The 25,162-nt window shown below is 43.7% G+C and overlaps 1 protein-coding gene across 2 annotated transcripts in view; it reads right to left on the bottom strand.

The window, feature by feature from the left end:
• Positions 1-25,162, bottom strand: part of ACBD6 (acyl-CoA binding domain containing 6) — a 151,908-nt gene that overhangs the window by 5,579 nt on the left and 121,167 nt on the right. For both annotated transcript variants that reach the window (XM_005290761.5, XM_005290762.5), the window contains one exon: positions 631-661. In XM_005290761.5, the coding sequence (XP_005290818.1) occupies positions 631-661 (31 nt within the window). The remainder of the gene's footprint in view (positions 1-630; positions 662-25,162) is intronic.

The raw sequence follows: 25,162 nt of genomic DNA, 5'->3' as shown, positions 1-25,162 counted from the left end.
ACATTACTGCTAGCAGGTCCAACAGCCACATTTCTGGCAACAGAGATTCGTGAATATGTTACACAGTATCCTGCATCCAGAACAGGACCGCAAAAGGCTTTATACAGAAAGTGAACCACTAACCAAAGAGAAAAGGAAGGGTTCACAGTGAGATTTAAGGAAGGGAACTGAATCAGCAAGTGCAATGGAGGAAGAGTGTCCCAAACATGGGCAGATGGAGCAGCCCAAGCAAAGGAAGCCCTGTTAACCATGCAGAGTGGAGGAGACACAGATGGAGCCAAGACTGGAGAGAGAGGGTGAAGGTGGGGTCCAGACAGATGTTAGACGACAGTAAAGGTGAGAGAGCATGGGGCTTCCCTCAGTGTACTTCACAGTGTTGCTACCAGGTCAACATCAGCAGATTAATATGATGAGATTCCAAAGGTCATTTGCTGCAACATCTGCACACCACTTTCCCACACTTTCCACTGGGATTTGCTGTTGGAGTTACCGGCCTGGTTAATCCAGCTCCAGTTTCTGGACAGCTCTCTACTTCCACTTCTTTTAAAATTTGCTTTACACCTTATATTGTTTATTCAAACAGAAAACTCATGCAGTTAATAGGCAAACGTAAATCCAAAACCAGCTTACCATAATGCAGTGCTGTCTGGCCTTCGTCATCCTGAAAAACAAAGAGACCTGGTTTTAGAGGCAAATGTAGGTTCCAGGGGTATAAATAAGTAAACAACTAACCAGTCAGAGCAATTTATTAAATTAACTAGACAACTAGCACGTGGCCCCATGAACATAACATCATAAGAATGGCCATAATGACCCCACCTTCACCTTCTCTGGGTCAGACCCATGGTCTATCCAGCCCAGTATCCTGTCTGCCGACAGTGGCAAATACCAGGTGCCCCAGAGGGAGTGAACCTAACAGGTAATGATCAAGTGATCTCTCTCCTGCCATCCATCTCCACTCTCTGACAAACAGAGGCTAGGGACACCATTTCTTACCCATCCTGGCTAATAGCCATTAATGAACTTAACCTCCATGAATTTATTTAGTTCTCTTTTAAACCCTCTTATAGTCCTAGCCTTCACAACCTCCTTAGGCAAGGAGTTCCACAGGTTGACTGTGCGCTGTGTGAAGAACTTCTTCCTTTTCTTTGTTTTAAACCTGCTGCCCATTAATTTCATTTGGTGTCCCCTAGTTCTTATATTATAGGAACAATTAAATAACTTTTCCTTATTCACTTTCTCCACATCACTCATGATTGTATATACCTCTATCATATCCCCCCTTAGTCTCCTCTTATCCAAACTGAAAAGTCCTAGCCTCTTTAATCTCTCCTCATATGGGACCCATTCCAAACCCCTAATCATTTTAGTTGCCCTTCTCTGAACCTTTTCTAATGCCAGTATATCTTTTTTGAGATGAGGAGACCACATCTGTACGCAATATTCAAGATGTGGGCGTACCATGGATTTATATAAGGGCAATAAGATATTCTCCGTCTTATTCTCTATCCCTTTTTTAATGATTCCTAACATCCTGTTTGCTTTTTTGACTGCCGCTGCACACTGCGTGGACGTCTTCAGAGAACTATCCACAATGACTCCAAGATCTCTTTCCTGATTAGTTGTAGCTAAATTAGCCCCCATCATATTATATGTATGGTTGGGGTTATTTTTTCCAATGTGCATTACTTTACATTTATCCACATTAAATTTAATTTGCCATTTTGTTGCTAAACAACAGTCAGAATTCTACTGAATCTTCTGCCTTTCATGGGCTCAGCACACATTGAACATACGTCAGCAACTCATCAGAACGCCTAGTTACATCACAACGTCAGCGTAACTCAGTTCAGAGCACTGATGCGTCTAGCTCAGAAAAATCAATGATTCTAGCACCACAGCCAAATGTGGGGTCCCTGGCCAGTCCTGCGACTGCAATGCAACACTGGAAGGAGGCTGAGTGCTTTGCCAGAGGTGCTCTCCAAACAAGCTCTCTGACAGCTGTTCAGGTGAAGGCAAAACTCCCAGGCAGCTTTTCAAAATTATTAGAGGGATAACCTCAATGTCAAAGCCAGTATTTCTTCTCTCAATAAAACAGGCTCTAACAGCCAATACTGCATATATGCTACTGCTTTAGTGCAAAATGGATGCAGTCTTAGCCTCAGAATTCCTGCTGGCAATTAAGGGTAATATTTTCAAAATAGACTAGGTGACTGACTATGCTCCTAGGTGATTTAGGAGCCTTTCACTTTTAAAAATTTCCCCCTAAATCACTACTGTATGAAGAGCTTTGATAGATGTGTATTATTAACATTAAATACAAATTCTTGTGCAGTTTTCAGAAGTCAGTGCAAAACCGTCCCGCACCCAGCTGATCAAACAAGTACAGAAAAACATTACATCAGTCAAATTGAATGGACTCCGCTGAGTCCTGTGCTGCGCTGGTTCACGAGTGCGAAGGGGAAGAGCCACAGAGAGCCTCTTCTCCTTGTGCAAATTCCATCATAGCGTGTGTATCTCAGCATTGTTAGAAGCACGTTCAGCTAATGGATCGGCCTGCACAGCATACCCCCAAGGGAACACCGCCGGCAAGTTCAGAGGCGCGTACAGGTCTCAAAGCAGAAAAGCACAAATGCTGTCACCAGAAGCCCGTGCTTGCCAGCAGATGGTGGGTGTGCATGTTGCAGCTGCTAGAAAGAGCAGCAGCAAGCACCCCACAGTGCAGCACCCTGAATGGTAGAGTGCTTGTGTCAGATGAACCAGTTGCATCTCTGCTTCCCATTGAGTTATTAGCCACAGCAAGATCTGGCTCTGTGCAATGCTCTCTTTTACTCCCGTTTATTAGCAGAATTTTAATAATAATTTGGTCACTTTTTAATGACCATCTTCTTTGTGATTATACTACAAGCTCTGCAGCCTGTCCTGCCCTCTGAAGCAGGGGAAGAGAAAAGAACTGAAAAATAAGCCGAAAACACAAAACTGACTGGAGATTTGTGGTTTCTGAGCATGTTAACAGACCAGAGATTGCTCCATATGTAACATTTTTCAACCTAGGAGATTAGGAACAACTGTGTTTTAGGAGATTCTGCATTCAAGTTGGAACAGAACAAGTATTTCTGTCCTAGCCCAGGTCCACACCTAAACTTAGGTCTACCTTAGGTCTACCTTGCTTCAGGGATGTGAAAATTCTCACACACACACACACACACACACACACACACACACAGCTAAGTCAACCTAAATCCTGGTGTATACACCACTAAACTGATGGAAGAATTCTTCCCTCAACCTAGCTATCGCCTGAGGGGGTGGATTTACTACGATGGAAAAACCTGTTGCTCTAGTAAGCATCTACACTACAAGCAGTAAAGCGATGTAGTTGTAGATATGTTGCTGTAGTGCTTCTAGTGTAGACGTACTCCCAGTAACAATACTACTGCAGCGTAAGCATGGAAAAGGCCTTGTCCCTTTTCCTCCGAGTTGCTGTAGCGAGTGAAAACTTAAGAACATAAGAACGGCCATACTGGGTCAGACCAAAGGTCCATCTAGCCCAGTATCCTGTCTTCCAACAGTGGCCAATGCCAGATGCCCCAGAGGGAATGAACAGAACAGGTAATCATCAAGTGATTGATCCCTTGTTGCCCATTCCCAGCTTCTGGCAAACAGAGACCAGGGACACCATCCCTGCCCACCCTGGCTAATAGCCAATCATAGACCTACCCTCCATGAATTTATCTAGTTCTTTTTTGAACCCTGTTATAGTTTTGGCCTTCACAACATCCTCTGGCAAGGAGTTCCACAGGTTCACTGTGCGTTGTGTGAAGAAATACTTCCTTTTGTTTGTTTTAAGCCTGCTGCCTATTAATTTCATTTGGTGACCCCTAGTTTTTGTGTTATGAGAAGGAGTAACTTCCTTATTTACTTTCTCCACACCAGTCATGATTTGATAGACCTCTATTATATTCCTCCCTTAGTTGTCTCTTTTTCAAGCTGAAAGTCCCAGTCTTACTAATCTCGCCTCATACGGCAGCCGTTCCATACCCCTAATCATTTTTGCTGCCCTTTTCTGAACCTTTTCCAATTTCAATATATTTTTTTTGAGATGGGGTGACCATATCTGCACACAGTATTCAAGATGTGGGCGTACCATGGATTTATATACAGGAAATATGATATATTCTGCCTTACTATCAATCCCTTTCTTAATGATTCCCAACATGGTTAAATTTTTGAGTGCCACTGCACATTGAGTGGATATTTGGCTAGGATATGTAAATTGATACCTATAGTAGACACCACAAACAAAATAACAGGTAATTAAGGACAACATTCATTGACTATTCAACACTAAGGCCTGGTCTACACTTCAGAGTTAGGTCGACGCAAGTCGGCGTACGTGGACCTACCTCTGTAGGTGTCTATACTGCCATGTTCCTCCCGTTGATGTAAGTCGTCCACTACTCCGACTTAACTTCACCTCCACGAGAGGCACTGTGCTTAAGTCAATGTAGTTAGGTCCATGCAGTGTCAGTGTATATTGTGCAGTGTATAGTGCTTATATTGACTATTGCTGCCTTTCAGAAGCCATCCCACAATGCCCCACACTGGCAGTTAAATCGGAGCAAGCGCTCCTGATGAGGATGTGCACAGCCGACACAAGAAGCGTACTGTGGACATGTTAAACCAATACAATTACTGTGTTAGCTGTACGTTGACGTAATTTAGGTCAACTTAATTTTGTAGTGCAGACAAGCCCTAACAAGACAACAGATCAGATTCAGAACCACAGAGAGGTTCTCAAGCACACACTTGCTCTGGAAACTACAAAGACTGCACTGACTTCAGCAAGATATTGGAAATGACTGGCGATGAAGAGGCGGGGACAGTACAAATGAATTATTGGAAAGGCAGAGCTTAATATATGCAGCGTGTGTGTGTGTATTTTGGGGGAGGGGATGTGGGTTACACTAACCAAATGAAAAGAGGTGAATTGAAGACTTAGGCATCCTGGAAGAATTCCCTTCAGATACAGTAGAAATAAGCTCAACAACCTCAAAACTACTTACTGCAGTGGTCACCCCCCCATCGAGCGCGATCGACTGGTCGATCCTGGAGCCTCTGCCAGTCGATTGTAATCTCTGGGTCGCTAAAAGGCAGGCAACACAGCGGGGCTCAGTACCTGCCTGCCATGACCCCATGTCACTCCTGGAAGCAACTGGCTGCTGGCACGTCTCTGCAGCCCCACGCGCTGCCCCCACTCCCAGCACCGTTTCCACAGCTCCCATCGGCCGAAACGGGGGAGAGGGCGGTACTGGCGGGCGTGGGCAGTGCACGGAGAGCTGCTACCCCTCTCCTCCCCAGGGGCTGCAGAGATGTGCCAGCAGCCAGCTGCTTCCGGGAGCATTGAGGGGCTACGGCAGGCAAGCAGCCTGCCTGAGCCTCGCTGTGCTGCTGGCCGGGAGCCGCCTGTGGTAAGCGCCTCCTAGCCGGAACTTGCACCTCGCACCTCCACTCTCTGCCCCAACCCAGAGCTACCTCCTGCACCCAAACTCCCTCTCAGACCCCTCACCCCCTCCTGCACTCCAAACCCCCTGGCCCCAGCCCAGAGCCTGCACCCCCTCCTGCACCCCAACCTCTGCCCCATCCTGGTGAAAGTGAGTAAGGGTGGGGGAGAGTGAGCGACGGAGGAAGGGAGGAATGGAGTGAACGGGGTGGGGCCTCGGGGAAGTGATCTTGTGCGCAAAAAGGTTGGAGACCACTGACTTACAGTATATGTCACATGCTAACCGAAATTCTATATACTTTTGTTCTTATTCCAGAGATCTGCATAAAATGAGACTCTCATCAAAGCTGGGTTCTAAAGACATTTGTTTGGAATTTATTATTCCGAGATCTGAGTTTAAGTCCCAGCCTCAGAGAGGCTTTTCTTTAATTAAAATGTTATTTTTAAAAGAACTTTTAATTCATCGTTCTAGAAATAGAATCTATTATTTACACTGTGATTTTTCCCGAATCTGAATGCTAGCCAAATGCTATTCCAGGTTAGAGTTTTTAGATGTGCAGCTTATGATTTTTATTTTCCCCATGACAATTTTTAATCCAGTGAAATTGAAAAAGCCTAAACTACAGTCACTCATTAAGGGCCTTGAAATGCCCTGACTGCTCCCAATCTCTCTTTGATTTGTCTTCTTGTGGCACCATGGCTAATGAAACTTGTGTGTCCAGCTGCTATGTGCTGGAGAGACATAGTGCTTGACTTAAGATACAGCAATTCTGATCCTCCAAGTTAAGGTGCTCCCACCTGAAAACTAATTACAGATAGTGCCATGGACATACGTATCACAGTTCTAGTTGGGGAAATAACATGATATGATTATCATCTAATATTATTAGCCTTCCTGAAACGCTCATTGTTTTACAATGAATCAAGACGTAGAGAGGCATTCTTAAAATTAACCCTAGCCAGTCTTTTTAATGCAGCGATCTACACATTTTCAGGAGCGTGGGCCGCATCTCAACCTGCTGAAATATGTCTAAGCACAAAAAAGCCACTAAGTAATTACAATGCAACACAAATGTAACTTTTACTGTCCCTTGCCATAGTGCCCAAATGGGCAATGGAGGCTGGCAATGATGATCTGCCAAAGAGAGGAGAGCAGATTGCACCAGACAGTGCAGCAGGTTCTACCTATTATGCTTCCTGGGACTCTGGGAGGAAAGGTGACCACTGAGCTGCAATGTCTCTCCTGGCATGGTGGGGTCCACTCTGCCCTCTATTTCTTGCTGAGGTTAAATTCCACAAACTAGTCCGGAGAGCTTTACATTCGCCGGCAATTTGATAATCCTCTTTGTGAGCTCCGCTAATAAGTTATAAACACATCTGCAGTTATAATTCACTTGGATATTATTTGTAAAAGTTTTCAGGTGAAAGGACTATAAAAGCTCTGCACTGGCTGCCACTATAACCAGCTGTACAGGACCACAGCTGCTTCTGTGTGATTCTTACAGGAGGCCGCTGGGTCAGCACCATGGGAGATTTGAAATCTGTAACAAGGAATACATATAACCAAATGGAAATGAATGCTGTGGAGGAGTAAGTGAAAGAATTTACTTATCTGCTTTGCAACTAGACTCAGTTCATTTTTCTCCATTTAAATTGATTATGATTTTTATTTGTTTGTTTCATTTCAAGTGACCAAGCCAGAGGAGGGATGTTTGTCATTGTTATTTATATCCCTCTCCCTCTGCTTTAGCTTAAAGGATTGCCTAAATGTAATTTATATGGAACTGTAACTATGCACAAGACTGAGAGTCTATTGATAAATGCTGAAACTGGTAATTTGATAGAAATTTATGTCGATACCACATGATCCCAAACTGTGGTCCACAGAAATTTGGTTGGTCACATACCACCAGTTCCCCCCCATTTTCTGTCTGCTAATCCACATTAAAAGAAGCTAAAATATATTAATTTCCTAATATTTGCTTTCCATGTAAGTGGTTGTGATCTTCTACCTGTATATCATTGTGTAAGATTTTGAATAGAGTCACATGAAAGTCAAAGGTTGAAAAAAAGAAAAGAAAAAAAGAGAAGTCAACGGAACCAAATAAGTGACATTATACAAAAGAAAGAAAAGTCCAACTCAAAGCACTAACATTTAGCTTTCTACACAGCTTGCGCTATATGTTTCAAAGTGCCATCCTAATGAATCTCTCTCACAGCCTCTGGTGAATGATATCCCCACTTTACAGATGAAGGAAATGAGAAACAGAGCTTTAGTGACTGGACCCAAGTGAACCAGTGGCAGAGCCAGTACAGTAAGATGGAAAAAAAAAAAAAAACACAACCCAGGAAAAAATACAGAAAACACAAATAAATGAAAGACAAATATGCAGCAAAATGTCTGAGAAAGTCAGTGAATCCAGAACTGACCCCACTTCCTCACACACAAATTATGGAAAACATTATGTTCCATTCCAAGCTTTCACCTGCACAACATATCGTCATTTCTCAGACTCAGAATTTGTGCAGCACATTTTACATCCTTTTATTACACTTGGCCGTGGTAAGTAGACAGCTACGGCTGCATGGACTTGAAGGGAGATGAAAACCTTTCCTCCTAGTAAAACTATGTATTATAACAATAAATCATGTTATCTATGTGGTACCTATTAGCCAAAACATTCTAAGTGTTTCACAAAACTACAATGCAGTTAAGACTAGATTTAAAACATGAAAATTTGCCAAACTCTTTAGCAAATAAGATCTGGAAGAGCCTATTTCTATGGCTTTTCTCAAAGCAGAAGAAAGGTCATTCCAGAGGTCTGGGGCTGCTGGTGCAAAAACACAGGCAGCATCTATTGTACCCATACATGCCCTGGGGAAAAATGCCCTTTCCCTCCAACCTAGGAGAGCAAGGACTTGATTTTGCAAGGTGTTAAACATCCCATATGAAGTCTATGGGAAATGAAGGCAGATGCTCAGTGTCTCACAGGAAGCACTTGGTTCCTTACAGGATTCAGGCCACAGAACAGTCCCCAGGATATCAATAGGCTGGTAAATATGTAGGACCCCCAGTGTTTAGATAGAACATGTTTCCTGAACACAAACTTCTGTACTGAAAATCTTACGCTGTCTCCAACCTCTAAGTCAAACATCACTGATTCTTCTTCTATGCAGTCACAAAATTAATAATAGTATATTGACCTTTAAACAATCAGAGGACAATTTAGTACATTTCCAGTATGAAGTTACAGAATAAGCAGCTACCTTCATTTTATAGAAAGTTAAACCCTAGGAGTCTTGACTCTAGCTGGGGGACAAGTGGGTGGGGGAGAGCCTGAAGCCAGTCACCTGCATAGAAATACTCTGGATTATTTAAGTGACATAAAAAAGCACCCATCCTGCAAACTAGCATATGATGCAAATTCAACGGAACAGCACAGAGGAATTAGTTTTGAAAGATGTGTGCTCATTCTCTGGCACCACAAGGAATCCCTAAACCAGGGGTCGGCAATCTTTCAGAAGTGGTGTGCCAAATCTTCATTTATTCACTCTAATTTAAGGTTTTGCGTGCCAGTAATACATTTTAACGTTTTTAGAAGGTCTCTTTCTCTAAGTCTATAATATATAACTAAACTATTGTTGTATGTAAAGTAAATAAGATTTTAAAAATGTTTAAGAAGCTTCATTTAAAATTAAATTAAAATGCAGAGGCCCCCCGGACCGGTGGTCAGGACCTAGGCAGTGTGAATGCCACTGAAAATCAGCTCGCGTGCTGCCTTTGGCACGCATGCTATAGGTTGCCTACCCCAAACAAAATGAGGAGATTGACCAGGGGAAGGAAGTTGCCTTTGTATATTATGACTACTGGTTAAAAAAATATACATATACTGTAATACAGACACTTGTAAGTGCTTACTTTTTGGGAACTACTGTGTTACACTGGAATTGGCCGTTCCACAGTGAGCTAACATGCTTCTAAAAAAAATCTCAAAGGTTCACAAAAATAATCGAAACACACACACACAGACAGAGGCTCCAGTAATTTCATAGTGTTCAGTGTCTGCAACAGATGTCACCCAGGAAAATCCAACTACCAGTGAGCACCTTATTGGATAACAGGATTGTGCTGTGCTCCTGAGTAAGTTAAGCAACAACAACAACAAAAATCAAGACAAGATGATGTTTAAAATGCAGATGGGCCAACTGTCTTATCAAGTAAGTGGCACCTACAACTACTGCATATCAATTTAACATAACAGGAAATAGAATTGCATGAATGTTTGCACCCCATGCTTATCTTGGGGAATTTTTGTAACAATATTTACTGTAAAAACTACAGCTGTCAAACGATTAAAAATAATTGTAATTAATCGCAAGATTTAAAAAATAGTCATGATAAATTTGAGTTTTAATTGCACTGTTAAACAATAATAGAATACTAATTTAAATTTATTATAAATATTGTGGATGTTTTTCTACATTTTCAAATATACTGATTTCAATTACAACACTGAATACAAATGCACTGTGCTCACTTTATATAATTATTTTTATTACAAATATTTGCACTGTAAAAATAAGAAATTGTATTTTTCAATTCACCTCATACAAGTACTGTATTGCAATCTCTTTATCATGAAAGTGCAATTTACAAATGTAGAATTATTTTTATTTTTTACATAACTACACTCAAAAACAAAGTAAAACTTTAGTGCCTACAAGTTGAAGCATGCAGGGCATACGAATGTTCAGCGTATCTGGCACGAAAATACCTTGTCATGCCAGCTGCAGCAGTGCCATGCAAATGCCTGTTCTCACTTTCATGTGACACTGTAAATAAGGAGCGTGCGGCATTATCTCCTGTAAATATAAACAACCTTTTTTGTTTAAGCGATTTGCTAAACAAGAAGTGGATTATTGATATTCTATTATTGTTTAACAGTGCGATTAAAACGGTGATTAATCGCAACTATGTTTTTAATCCAGTTAATTTGTTTTGTGTTAATCGCTCATATTAACTGTGATTAATTGAAACCCCAGTAAAAACACATATACAAGTTAATGAAGGTGCACATTGGCTGATTCAGGGCACCATAGTAGCTTGTGGCTCAGCCCCTGGAAAGCTCTGATGGTGCATATGGACTCATGGGTACTGCTGGACACTTTATAAAACACAGCGGCTGACCCTGCTGATCTCACAAAGCGAGAAGGATGTGGAACCTTCACATGAGCATTTACTGACTTTTCAATGCTCAACCCTAACACTCTCATAGTACAAGTTTTTGTATGGAGTTACATAAACATGATCTTTCTTCAGAGACCTACAGTATTATTATTTTTCAGCTACACTGTGGCAAGCTCTAAAACACAGCGGGTGCATTCCATATGAAGAAGGAGGCACAGTCACTGCCCTGAGGCAAACACAGTCTCAGGGCATGGCTACACTTGTAGATGTAGAGCGCTGGGAGCTAAACCAGCCCTCGGACAGCGCAGTAGGGAAAGCGCTGCAGTGTGTCCACACTGTCAGTTGCGAGCACACCGGTGTGGCCACATTTGCGGCACTTGCAGCAGCATTGGGAGCAGTGCATTATGGGCAGCTATCCCACAGAGCACCTCTTCCCATTCTGGCGCTGTGGCTTGTGGGAAGGGGGTGTGGGGCATTCTAGGTCCTGTCCCAATGCCCCGTGATGCATCGCTTCGCATCCTAGCGATCCCTGTGCTTCCGTCCACATTTGGCACCGTCTTTCACTGTTTTTTGTACTGTGCGCTCTGTCTTCCCTTTCCGTCTGCAGGAATGGATCCCGAAGTGCTGAGGAATATGCTGATGGGTCTCACCAGCACGTCATGTTTGGCAGTCGAAATACTCAAGCTACAAACTGACAGTGACGAGTCCGACAACGATATCGACTCGCATAATGCATATGACACGAGATTGCTTGTGGCATTCATGGACATGCTCACCACCATGGAACGCCGCTTTTGGACTCGGGAAACGTCATGCAAGTCTGGGATGACGAGCAGTGGCTGCAGAACTTTTGGATGAGAAAAGCCGCTTTCATGGGACTGTGTGAGGAGCTCGCCCCCACCCTGAAGCGCAAGGACACGAGATTGGGAGCTGCCCTGCCGGTGGAGAAGCAGGTGGCTATTGCAATCTGGAAGCTGACAACTCCAGACAGCTACCAATCGGTCGCTAACCAGTTTGGAGTGGGAAAGTTGACCATTGGAATCGTGTTGATACAAGTTTGCAGGGCCATTAATCGCATCCTGCTCAGAAGAACCATGACTCTGGATAATGTGCATGACATTGTGGCTAGCTTTGCACAAATGGGTTTCCCTAACTGCGGAGGGGCGATAGATGGGACGCATATTCCAATTCTGGCACCAGCCCACCTCGCCTCCGAGTACATTAATCTGAAGGGGTATTTCTCTATGGTTCTCCAGGCACTTGTGGATCACCGTGGGCTGGCACAGACATTAACGCAGGCTGGCCCAGAAAGGTGCATGAAGCACGCAACTTTCAGAACACTGGCCTGTTCAGGAAGCTGCAAGCAGGGACTTTTTTTTCCAGACCAGAAGCTCACCATAGGGGAAGTCGAAATGCCCATTGTGATCCTTGGAGACCCCACTTACCCTTTAATGCCGTGGCTCATGAAACCCTACACAGGAAGCCTTGACAGCAGCAAGGAGCAGTTCAACAACAGGTTGAGTCGGTGCAGAATGCTTGTGGAGTGTGCTTTTGGTCGTTTGAAGGGCCACTGGCACTCTCTGTATGGGAAGCTGGATCTGGCTGATGACAACATCCCCGCGGTTATATCCGCATGCTGTACCCGCCATAACATTTGTGAAGGGAAGGGTGAAAGATTCACTCAGGCATGGAACTTGGAGTTTCAATACCTGGAGGCTGAATGTGAACAGTCAGAGAGCAGGGCTATTAGAGGGGCCCAGCGCGGGGCTGCAAAGATTAGGAATGACTTGAGGTAGCAATTTGAGGCTGAAAACTACCGGTAGTGTTTGGTGCCCTGCATGGGAGTGAAGTGCAGTGGTTCCAATGTGAGTAGGAATCTGTGCTTGCTACACTGATTTGCAGTGCCTGTTGCTTTTCTGGGCTAAGGTATCTTTTACTTAATGCAATAATAAAGAATGTTTTCAAAGTCAAAAAAGCCATTTATTTAAAATAAAATTCATTTATTGAAAAGAAACACAACTGCTTGGGGAACAGAAAGGGCAAGGGGTTGGGGTGGGGAACGGTTTAATCACAGATTTGCGTATGTCCTGTTCTCATACTCAGCCTTCCTGTCTGGAATGCTGTGTAATGAGTGCTGCACTTCAGGCTGGTTAAAATGCATGGTGATGGGAGTTGAGTGTAGCGGGTAAGGGTCGTCGTTTGCAGGGCTGGGTGGTGAAGCTACAGGTGTTGGAGGCAGCTGGTGGCGATAAGAACCCGGATGTTGGGGAAAGTGGGTTGGAGGTGACATGGGGACACAAGGGAAAGAGTTTTGGGACAAGGGCTGAGGGGGCAGGCGCGGTAGTGCTCCGCCTGCATGGATATGAGCACCTGGATCAAATCTGCTTGGCACTCCATTATGCTTATCAGACGCTCCGTGCTTTGGTGCCGGCGCTCCACTCTTTCGTGCCAGCGTTCCGCATTCTGCTGGCGGAACCTCCTTTCACTCTCCCTCCACTCCTGCGCTTTTTGATTTTCATAAACTGACTGCTGCATTACTTCATGCAGCACGTCTTCTTTGTTTCTACGTGGCCTCTTCCTAATTCTTTGGAGTCTATCAGCAGGTGATAACACGGATGGCTGAGATCTCAAGGTTGCATCTGTAAAGGCAAAATGCAACACTTAACAAAGGCAGCATTGTTCACACCAGACAGAGCAATGATTCACCCGTACTTAAAGACAAGCACAGTCTACACAATAGCAGAATTTGTCCATCCCAAAGCGAGCACACAACACACAGGAGCCCCAAAATGGTGAGTAAGCACAGGGTTGAGGGGACTGACTGTTTCACTGCTGTACTGTCTTCTGGGATTCTGTGCCTTGGAGAGACCCAATAGCTCCAGGGGGCCACTATATTGAACACTGTCCCCATATTTTCCACAGGAGTTTGTCCTGGAAGATATCTTGCTGCTGAGGGTGACCTGGGAAACAAGGTAGCGTCTTCCACTACAATGCTGCTTCCGCCCTGGCCCATATGCAGCTTGCCTGTGTGCAGCAATGGTCCCCCCACCCATCATGGCACAGTGGTGAGGACATGTTAGCCTTACTGGGGCAAGGAGCACAATAGTGCTCCCAAGGAATCTGCGCAAGCGCATTACACAGCTTCTGGATGAGACCTTTGAAGAGATCACTTACCAGGCACGTCCTCTGGTCTTTGTCCTTCCCCAAGCACCGGCTGCTGCAACTGGCTACCTTCCTCCTGGCTTGAGAGCAGCTCTTGGCTGCATGCATCTAAGGATGCTGGGGTGTCTTCCTCCTCTTCAGCCCCTCACTCCCACCTTCCTCCTCCTCCTTCTGCCTTGTTGAACTGGGCTCTGAAGTGTCCATGGTGGTCCTTGGAGTGGAGGTGGGGTTGCCCCCAGTATTGCGTCCAGCTCTTTGTAGAAACGGCAGGTAGCACCGGAGCAGTGGTTTGCCTCGCAGGCTTTGTGGTAGGCATGCCACAGCTCCTTCACTTTAACCCTGCATTGCAGTGCAGTGTGTCCCGGTCATGGCCCCTTTCCATCATGTCCCTTGATATCTGCCCGAAAGTATCGTAATTCCTACGGTTGGAGCGCAGCTGGGAAAGAACAGCTTCCTCCCCCCAAACACTGATGAGATCCAGCCATTGGTCCATACTAGGGATCACCTGGCGTTTGGAGACACGGTCACCTGGAAAGATGCACTGAGAGCACTCCATGCCTTGCTGAGCAAACAGGAAGGGGATTTTCAAAATTCCCAGAGAATTTAAAGGGCGAGTCTGACAGTTGGTCACCTGAGGGCAGGGCAGTAGAGTTCAAAGTGATGACCAGAGTGGCTAGAAGAGGCATTATGGGAAGCTTCTGAAGGCCGATCAGAGTGCATTAACAGACCAGGGCATCCACACTGGCGCTGCGGCGCTCCAGCCAGGGCGCACCAAGTGTTATGCCTTTCGCGGAGGTGGAGTACCAGGAGCGCTCCAGCCGCGGAGTCAGAGCGCTCTACGTGCCTTGCCAGTGTGGACGAGTCGTGAGATAGAGCGCACGGGGCTACTTTAATGTGCTCTATCTCGCAAGTGTAGCCATACCCCAAAACCAGTCTCTCTATAGATTCAATTTGTTTGATCTGATCAGAATTATTAAATAGTCCTCCTGGATGTATGGGAATGAAAGGTTCTGTACAGATTCTCCCTTTGAATTTCAACTCCTATGTTCATACTGCAGATAGAGAGGAGTATGAGCTGCAAAACTTGGAGCTAGATCTCCATGAACCCACAGTTTGGAGGAAAAGGAAAGAGGGCATGAGTTCAGATGTAGGGTTTTGACTTGGGCACACCCTTAATTGTTGCATTATTCATGTGCATGGATATATAATGTCTGTATATAGGCTCACAAGCACTCACACAGAATGCAAATGTTCCATTCCTCTTGCTCCCTTTCTAACCAATGGGCACCGCCCACTTCTGAGGGTTACACACACAGCATGAGAGATACTTGCCAGCTCTTCCCATTTAAGCGGGACAAGCTCTTTTTAAGTTTTATGTTACAGTATTATTTTCTCAACTCTGTCTCCACAGACAGAGCTTCCCTTTTTCCATTCATTTCTATGGACTCAAAAGGTGCATCCATTTATAGATTTCAAATGTTGGCAGGGATTGCACAAGATAAGAGCGTTTCAAGAGCACTGGGGATTGGCTGGTGAAAAGATAAATATTTACACTACATCTTTAGACGGTTAGTGTATAAAATGGGTTAGAATAAGAAGGAATTTAAATGAGAAATGGCACTTGTGCGCCACAAGTATAGATCTTTGCTAACATCTGGCACAGAACTACTCGAGCCAGGAAAGTGAAAAATAGCAAGGAAAATATTTTCCCTACCTTTAAAAATGTTTTACTTGTTACTTATTTCCATGTTAGTCTTAAGCATCCCAACAATTTACTTTCATCTTATATTTTATTTTCGCCCCATGAAATTCTTATTTCTTAAATGGATGAGGCTACAAAAACATATCAGAATTGACATGCAAACATACACCAACAAGCAAAATAAAAAGAAAAACAGATTAATGCAATCAATGTGAACTCCATGGGCTACATTTTCAGCTAGTCTTAACACAGTCTTTATTTTTGTGCTCCTTTTTGCACACTGTGCTTGCAAAAGTGGACATGCATCCTGTTAGTACAAGCAAAACCCACATTTGTCCAGTCAAATCTGGTAGCTGAGTGACTATGGATGCAAATGTGGACACGTGAAAATGGAGGCTGAGGTGGAATGTTTGGTACCATGATTTTTATATTCCTCTTAAATGGAATACATGTGTACGTTACACACTATACAAAGCAGAAGACTTTCCCCCTTTATTTTTAAATGTATGCTTACAAAAAAATTTCTTAACGAGTGGACACATGCCCATACCACAAAACTACCATGTTACTCAGTGGAAAGGCTAAGGGCCTTGGAGACCAATGGAACGATCCTCTCGCACCTGGAGATGGTCCCCTGGTTGGGGTAGAGCAGGAGAAGTTGCCTGGACTATCCCTGTTTTGTGGATGACTGGGGAATTTCTCAGTCTCAAGAGTAGTCAATCCAGCACCTTTCACACCACAATACTTTGGTGCAAGACTCTTGACTTTATGCAGCATGGTATTCTTCACTTAAGGATACCTGTAATCCCAAATATTGCTGACTCTAGGACAATGAAGCAGAACTTCAGCTGTGTTTCATCTATTTTTGATATAACTGAAGCAAAATACAATTGTGACTACTCAGTTTTACCTGCTGCTTTAGACTGAGTGCTCTGTATTACCCTGATTAAGTCAATATTTGTGATCACTGTATAAATGTTAATGATTATTACTACATTGCACTGAAGTATGTTGTTGGGAGACTGCATGGCTGCTGTCCTCTGGGATCTGCATGATAGCAGCTGGGGTATTTTATGAGGCTCTCACACTGAGCAGAAGTGTAATAGTAGAGGCACCAGTGGGGGTAAGAAAGGCCTGGACACAAAGCTGAGAGGCAGAGTCAAAACCCTGAACTCCCAACCAGTTTTTTTGGGTGTAGGTTAAAGATAAACCAGATTAACTAGGGCAGGATCACATATGACGGGATGACCAAACTTACTGGCAGCTGCATATGACCATCTTAAGAAGTTGGAGAGTTGGGGCGCGCCTGCTGGCGTTCAGAGCTTCAGCCCTGTGGAGAGGGAGGTCTCAGGGCCTCAGCCACATAGGGACACCTGCTGGGGCTTTAGCCCTGCTCCTGCTAAAGCCCTGAGCCCCAGCAGGTGCATCCCAGAGGGCTGAAGCCCTGAGGCGTCCCTCCCCACTGGGCAGAGAGGTGACGTGCAGGGGGGGCATGTGGGGTCATGGGCCCCCCAGATTTTTGCCAGTGGTTGCTGGCCCCGCTCGGTCACATGGTACTACCGGGCCCTCTCCTTGCATGGCAGCTGCCAGAGCTGGCAAGGTGGGAGCTGCAGTGGTGGGGAGAGGCAGTGGCAAACAGCTGGGAGCTACAGGGAGAACGGCTGCTTTTGCTGCTGCCTCTCCCCCCAGAGCTGCAGCTCCCAGCTGTTTGCCACTGCCTCTCCACCTGGAGCTAACACCTGGGAGCTGCAGGGAGGGGCCTGGGATATGTGTGACTCAAGCTGTTGATGGGGCCTGAACCTTTAAATTGTGCCTCCCACTCTCAGCAGGCACCAATTGTTTGTGGCAGAAGCCACTAGCCCCACCACCCTACGGAGGGCAAAAGCCCTGAGCTCCCCGCTCCTGGGGGGGGGGGGGGAAGGAGAGAGAGAGAGAGAGAGAGAGAGAGAGAGTGAGTGAGTGCGTGTGTGTGTGTGAGAGAGAGAGGGCTCCACAAGCCACACTTTAACGGTAAAAGAGCCGTGTGTGGCTCGTGAGCTGCAGTTTGGCCACCCCAACATATGCCATAAGCTTGGTTAGCAATTAAATCTTTCAGCTACCTGGTATCTGGACAGACCAAGTAGGAACTGCACAGGTAACCGAGACCCGCATAGAGAAGCAACTAGTATATTTGTAATGGTATGGACCCTTACAGCAGAGCTCACTACTGAAAAGAAAACTGGATTACCTTTTGTTTGTTTTAAAACTGTAACGTGAGAGAAAGAAATATTGAAACCCTTTAACCGCCAGCCTGAGAGCTGGAGTTCCTTCATTCTGGGGACCACTGTTCTTATATTGTTCTCTTAGCCACATATTGCTGCCTACCTAGGTGGGGTTTTTGTGCATCTAGTTTTCAGAGCAGCTTTGACAGTTCTGAGAGAATGCAAAGCCCAGTATCCTCCACTTGCCTCCTCTTGAAGCTCCATGGTGTTGATGCATCCAAGCTTCACTGGCCTGAGATGCTGAAGCCTCAGGGTTATCCCAACCCAACCCCCAGATTTTCTGTCTAGCTGATAAAGTACTTATCATGATACCTGAATTCCCATGTGCCATTTCAACTGGATAGTATTCATCATTACTACTCAACACAAGCTGTTGTGCGGTGTTTCTCTGCATGGCTGAACTGTGACTACGTTCCACCTCAGAGATGGCTGCATTTATTTGGTGGATGAAGTGATTTTCTGAATTTATACAGTAGTTTGTGAAGCATCTCTGAAGCCTTCTGGGCATGGTTTAAAGGTACTATATCATCATATCTTCCATTTATAATGCTTGTATTTTCAAACTCATTTGCACTGATTATCCAGAATGCATTTAGGCATTTAGGAAAGGGGCAGAATACGATGACCCTGTAAAGCTGCTTTTTGGTTTAACTGGGAAATTGCTTTCATGAGCATTTTCTGCTTCGTGTTACCTATGGAACCATGTATCATCACAGCTCATCCCATTTCAATGGTCCGCAGGCAAAGCATGTTGGTGTGATATAAAAGCAACCTGGGAGGCCTTGTGTCCTTAACCATTCAGAGAAAACAAATTCTAGCTGTCTTTGGAAAAGCACCAGTGTCAAATAGCTCACCAACAGTCTCACAAGGCTGAAGAAGATGCCAAGCTTGTGCAGAACTGCATAAGGACAATTACTGAGGAATAATATCCAAATTACACTGAGCAAACTAAATAAGCTTTGAAGAAATACATTAATGAACAGAAAGACTCAGATATCACTTCTCAGGGAAATTCCTTCCCCTCACCCAGCGTAAAGTTAGTGGCTTCCTATTGCATTCGCCTATTGCTTATCGCTTTAGTATGGATGAGGCAAATACCTGGTTATTTAAGGAGCAGGATAAATGGGCTGAGACAGCTTTCCCCATCCCCAATTCACCAGGGAATGCTGGAGAATTCCACCTGACACTGGGACAGCGTTGTGCTCTTAAACAATCTACCGTCTGATCCGATTGTTCCCCTGTGGGGGAGGCAGGCTGCAGCTCACTCGAGAGTCATTGATTGGATTAACAGCCTAATTCCCAACAGATGAATAGAATACTGATGTCTTGTCAGCCCAAATCATAGAAGGAAAACACAATCTGCTTCTACAGCTTGGAAATTTAACCCTTTGTTTCCCCAGCAGTATGGGTCTGAATTCAGAGTCCTGCAGTTTCAATTCAAGATCATAGCCGTGTGAGTGGCAACATATATTAATATATGGGCATAGTTTGACTAATCATCCACTTGCTACTAGATGGTTCCTTTCTATCTTCCTTAAAACTGGTTTTCCATTAAAGCTCATTTTTTCAAAAAATGGCAGCCTGGAAAGATACTTGTATTGAGATCTTGATTTTTCTATTTTACTGCACCCTGGGAAAGGAAATACTAAACGCAGTCCAAGAAGTTGGTGAAAAATCATTATCTTTATAGTTATTATTCTAAGGTATACAGATATCACTATGTGTCTTTTAAGAACACCGTTTTATCTGAATGATAGAATCTGGCCAGTGAGAAGCATCAGACTATATATATTGGGACAGAAGCTGATGAAACTGTATTCTCCTTCTTCTCTTTCTCTGCTTGCTCCTGGCCAGGATCAGGATAGGGGAGGAAGGCAGGTCCTGTGGAATATGACTGGGACCCAGGAGACCTGAATTCAATGCCTAGCTCTGCCACAGACTTTCTGTGTGGCCTTGGACAAATCACTCACACTCAGAGTCTTGGTGCACCATCTCTACAATGGAGGTATTAATGCCTTTTTACCTCACAGGGAAGTTGCGAATAGAAATTAGTATTTGTAAAGCGCTCAAATACAGTGATGGGGGCCAAGGACCTACACAGAATCTCCAATAGCAGAATTTTCTCATGGAATCCTAAATGAGATTTTTATTTATTTATTTGCTCAAGGGTCAACTAGGGACAAGAACAAACGTCAAATGTCAGGTTTTAAGAAATGCATCCAAAGAGACTTTATTCCTAGAGTAGGAAGAACCATTAAGTACTAATTGAAAAGACACAGTTTTTACAAGTGTCCTCTATTTTTGTGTTTAAAAATCAGGGAGACAGACATTTAGGTACTATTAACTGATGTTGCAAAAAAGGGGATGCAAAACTGGTGGCCAGGTTGGAACCTATTTAAAAATGTGGTCTACAGAGTTTGTTTGATCCACATGTGAATGTGAATGACTTATACAGAAATTCTTCCTACCCCGTTTGGCTCTGCTCACCGGAGTCTAGCTAGACCAGATTTAACTCTGCGGACTGAAAGTTATTGTTGTCAATTTGTTTGGGTTTATATAGCTCATATGCACAGAGGAATAGGCTACTCCAGTTCACCAATAAAAAAAACCCAAACTCATTACCCTCTTAAAAATAAACTGTCCCAGGTCTAGCTAAGAAACCACACAGGGTAGGCCAGGAAGCTAGATTCCCATCTAACACCCTTCTCTTTCCCTTTGAACAGCACCTGGAGCCAACAGAAGGGTTCTAGATTTCAGTGTTTTACAACATTTACATTTTTTATATGCACACTATCTGTACAGAAGATCTGCAATGAGATGGCAGCAAAAACCTCAGGCAAGCCTAAACCATGCCAATATTTCAAATATAAAGGCACCCACATATTGAGAGACAGTCCTTCAGAGAGAAACAAGGAGTTCAATGCTTAGAATAAAGGGGATGGGGGGGAAGCAATAGTCTGGATTAATGAAAGAGCTGCCTTGCCCAACACTAGAAAGCACTTATTGAATGATATGACACCAATCAAATGATTTAATTAATGCAGTGTTAATATTACTGTTTCAAAATCAGTCAGATTATTAGCACTTTTTTATCATTTGAAGCCACGTTGTTTCATTTTTATCCCCAGATGTGAACTATTACAGAATGGCAATACATAAACAAAATCAAACCAACCCAGACCCTGTCTTGTAACGCAGTTGCATTATACATTTGTGAAACCAGGTTAAGGATGGTTACTCAGACAGTTGTGCCCTGGAGTTAGCAGACTGCAGGTTTTATAAATACATACAGAAATAATTAAAATCTAAGGGGTTTAGAAGGGTTAATCTCCTTTAAATAATCTCTGCCACAAAGCCTGTAAAGTCATCACTGGCACAGCGCCCATATCGGACCGGCTGTCGGATATCAGGGCAGCATGTGGGGAGTGGAGCAGAGAGATTAACTGAAACCACGGCCACGCTGGCCTATCAAACATACACTATTCTCCTCAATATGGCCCCCTCTGCTCACTATCAAGAGGTTGAAAATGGAGTGAAAGCCCAGCCGGACAATATCCAATACCAACTAGCAAGTCAACATTCCACTTACTGTAGCTGATTAAAACCGAGACGGAGATGTATATGTTGAAGGGTTGCTACATGTAGCAGCTTAAAGCAGGCTGTAGGGGAGACTGAGCCGGGCACAAGGGAGTACTGCTGTCCCCATTCAGTCCTCCTGAGCCCTCCCCAACTTTGAAACAAACTCAAGCTCATTTTAGACTTTAGAGGAGTTCATCATTTTGTACAGGCTTTCTCCTCTTCAGGAGAATCAACCACCCAGTCCTGTGCGAATGCAAAGGAAATGTTACATTTTTAATAATTATTTAGCATTTTTCACCATCTTACATCTTCAAAACACTTCCTCTTACTTTAAAGTTGCCTTTTTAAGACAAAATTTCGGCAGCCATAAAAAATAAAATGCTGGTTACTGCTGGATGGGCAAAGAATGATTTTGAATTGGCTGAATGCTAATGAAATGTTGCTGTGTTTGAATCAATGAGTTGGCTGTGGACTCAGGATCCAACCATATATTGCCTCAGATGGCTGGGGTGAAGAGAGGATTAGTTGAAATTTTGCAACTGTATTAAGAGCTAAGAAGGAGTCCTGAAGAAATTCAACTTCCTTATCTGCTCTTCAAATTAACCATAAGACAGCCTTAGGAGACTATGTTTTGGCGTCACAAATCTTCATCAGTTTGGATAAACTGGAACCCATATAAAACCACCTTGGTTTTGATTTTGTAAAACCAAACTACCCAAATTTGGAAGGCTTGGATAAAATGCTTTGGTTTTGTCCTGCAAAACCTCATTAAGTCAGGATTGGGTTTTGCAAAACCAAGATCAGGGTAAATTGGGGTGCAGGTTCCATTTTAGCTGAAATGAAAGTTTGTGGGAGTCTGAATCAAGGTTCTAATTTGGTCTCAATCTAAAATTAAAAGATTCCTTTTTAGAAGGACACAGATAATTGACGGGACCATGTGTAATCTCAAAGTACAAGATCACAGGAGCTGTACTGCACAGATTCCATGTGTACTTTCACTTCAGTATATACTTAGAAACTAGTGTGGTAATCCCCCTTCACAGCTAATCTTTGTTAGGAAAGAACATTCTGATATACTTACATTCTTTTGAGAAAGACATGCAGGCATACAGACCCAGATCTCCCATTTCTGAAGTGACAATGTGCATGTATCTTAGGGCAGAGTTAGGTTGCAATATGCATGAGTTGAGGATGACGTTTCAGTTTCCACTCTGACTCTCATACAGTTTTGTTGTTTATATGACACCTAAAGGCATTTTAGCAGACAGGGGTTCTCCTGTCCGTGTAGTAATCCACCTTCCCGAGAGGCAGTAGTTAAATCGATGGAAGAATTCTTCCGACAACTAGCGCGGTCTACACTAGGATTTAGGTCGGCTTAACTACACTATTCAGGGGTGTGGATTTTTCACACGATGTAGTTAAACAGACCTAATTTTCTAGTGTAGCCCAAGCTTAACACTGGGAGTGGGGTCCACCTGTAGGAGGGAGTAGAAAGTTGGGTCATGTGTGCTTCAATCTCCTACTGAGACAGCCAACAAGGGAGCCTGTTGTGATATTGGTATCTGTCCACTAAGTACAGAACTGAGACCAACTCGTTTCACATATGGTAGAGCACTGAACAGAAGCAGATGGTAAGTACTTTTAGTCACCATTGACTAGGGCCAGAGTTGAACCAGTGACCTAGACGTGAAAGGCTCTGTTCTCCCATTACCAATCCCCAGAGCCAGGCAGTCCCTCTAAAATAAGTGTTGATACATTAATCTTTTTGACTGACAGAAACAAATATCAACAGCAAATAACCTCTTCAGTGGGGGGAAGGGGAAACATTTACCAAAATGCTATTTAAAAATGTACAGTTAAGATCACCCTTGGGGTACATTCTAACATAACAGATATTTCTATCTGATGCAACTTTCTTTTTTTGACACTAGAGGTACAAATGTTAAGAAGCACTGCTGTATTGTATTAGTGCAATTGTGCTGGTGATAGGTACAGCAGAAATGCAGGTAATGCTGCAGTAAAAAATAAACTGTCTGCTGTGCTTCCTTCGTAGTCACCTTTCTGAATCAGGTTTTTACTTCCAGGGAGCTGGTACAGCTCAGATATCTATCTGCTAAGATAGTTCAATAATAAACGAACATGCTTATTTGGGCCTGGTGGAAGCCTTCCTCCAAGAAAATGTGCTGCCATAACTAAGTATGCTGTGTTGGGTAAATACCTACACATCAGGACACTTTTCAAAGCCATCAGGCAGAGGGGTCAGCCTTTTTTTTTTTAAACTACACAAGCTAATGCTTTAAGAGTGTCTTGATGGAATCAGGGAAATTGGATTGTCCCCCCATTTGCTGGTCTAAAACAAGCCTTTTTTATTTATCCCATTAGAGGAACACAAGAGAAACCTTTTAAATGTCACTAAAATTTTCCCTGCATTGCAAAACCCAGTCAAAAGGGTTTTAATTCTCCCCGATAACTCTTAAGTAATGCAGTATGTCAAGGTTTAATAAATTGTGTAGGGGATAGTTTTTATTCTGTGCTGTTTATATTACTTCACTAGAGGTGATTTTGCACGCTTAGTCCTCTGTGCGTGGAGTTAGGTCCCTCCAGCAGTTAGCGGTGAACCCCACAGATTCAGCTGTAATGCCTTTCTGCAGAGCTGAAGCGCACATGCAAAGTATGGGGCGGTTACCCCTCACTCCAAATATTTCATGCATGAGTTATTCTGCATCTCACTTAAAAAAAAACGTGGAAACTCAGCGACATTGACCTCTTGCCCCTAATTTTGGTATGTGATTTTGGATTTCTTTCTTTCATAAACAGGCGCAGCAGGGTAGCTGAAAGAGGGCTCCCTCCCCACAAACCAGAGTGCTGATGCAGCAATGGAAAAGGTTTTCTGGCATCCTCTTGGCAGGATGCTATTGCATACAGTGGTACGAGGCTCCAAGTTTCACAGGACTATTTGAAAGATGACAAAAACTAGCTTAATATTTAGATAGGAGAGTCTGGGGATTTAAAACCTTAGGGTGTGTACGAATGTTGTGCACAAGCACATGAAGTGCTGATAGCATGATTCAAGACAGATGTACTGCATGAGCTTATATGAAGATTTTCCTCTTCTCAGAGAACAAGTCAATCATGACCTGCAGTGCTTCCTGTTTTCTAGCCTAGACCTCTCCGGAGTAGACGCTGACAGCACTGCTGAAACACCCAACAGTTTGTGTCCATGCACAAGTGGTCACTAGTAACTAAGCTGAAACCATCCATATTGTTTTCATTTGTGACAATCAAAATTTTGAACCCAGGTTGGATCACAAAAGGTGAGTAGTCGGTGCATTTGTCAATTGCACCATTTAGCCCTCTTATCTCTTATGGATCAACAGCTCTCCCAGGAACACTAATTAAAGATAGAAACAGGGTGATCTGTTCATTGGAGGCTGGGCCTGCCTAAACTTAATGCTGCTTTCTGTGAATGCCACAAGCTTTAAAGCCAAAGCTATTTCTTCTATCCATTTCAAACGGATGCTGCATGGTTAGCCATACTGCGAGCAGTACAACTGAAGATTACTACTCTTCCCAAAACAACTCCAACTATTTATTTTTAACTACTATTAAATTAGGCCATTATTCAGGCCCTGTCAGTATGATCGACCACTCTCTCTAGAAACCATCAGCAATAGACCTCAAAGACGTGCAATGAAGTCCAGAGTCCTCAATCAGTGTTCGTCCTGTTTTTTGTTTGTTTTTTTGTGGTGTGTATTGTGAGTGTTTGT

This window comes from Chrysemys picta, chromosome 8 (genome assembly GCF_011386835.1).
Source record: "Chrysemys picta bellii isolate R12L10 chromosome 8, ASM1138683v2, whole genome shotgun sequence".
NCBI classification, from domain to species: domain Eukaryota; kingdom Metazoa; phylum Chordata; order Testudines; family Emydidae; genus Chrysemys; species Chrysemys picta.
Note: the sequence above shows the minus strand (reverse complement) of the source record. Positions and strands in the feature narration are given on the sequence as shown.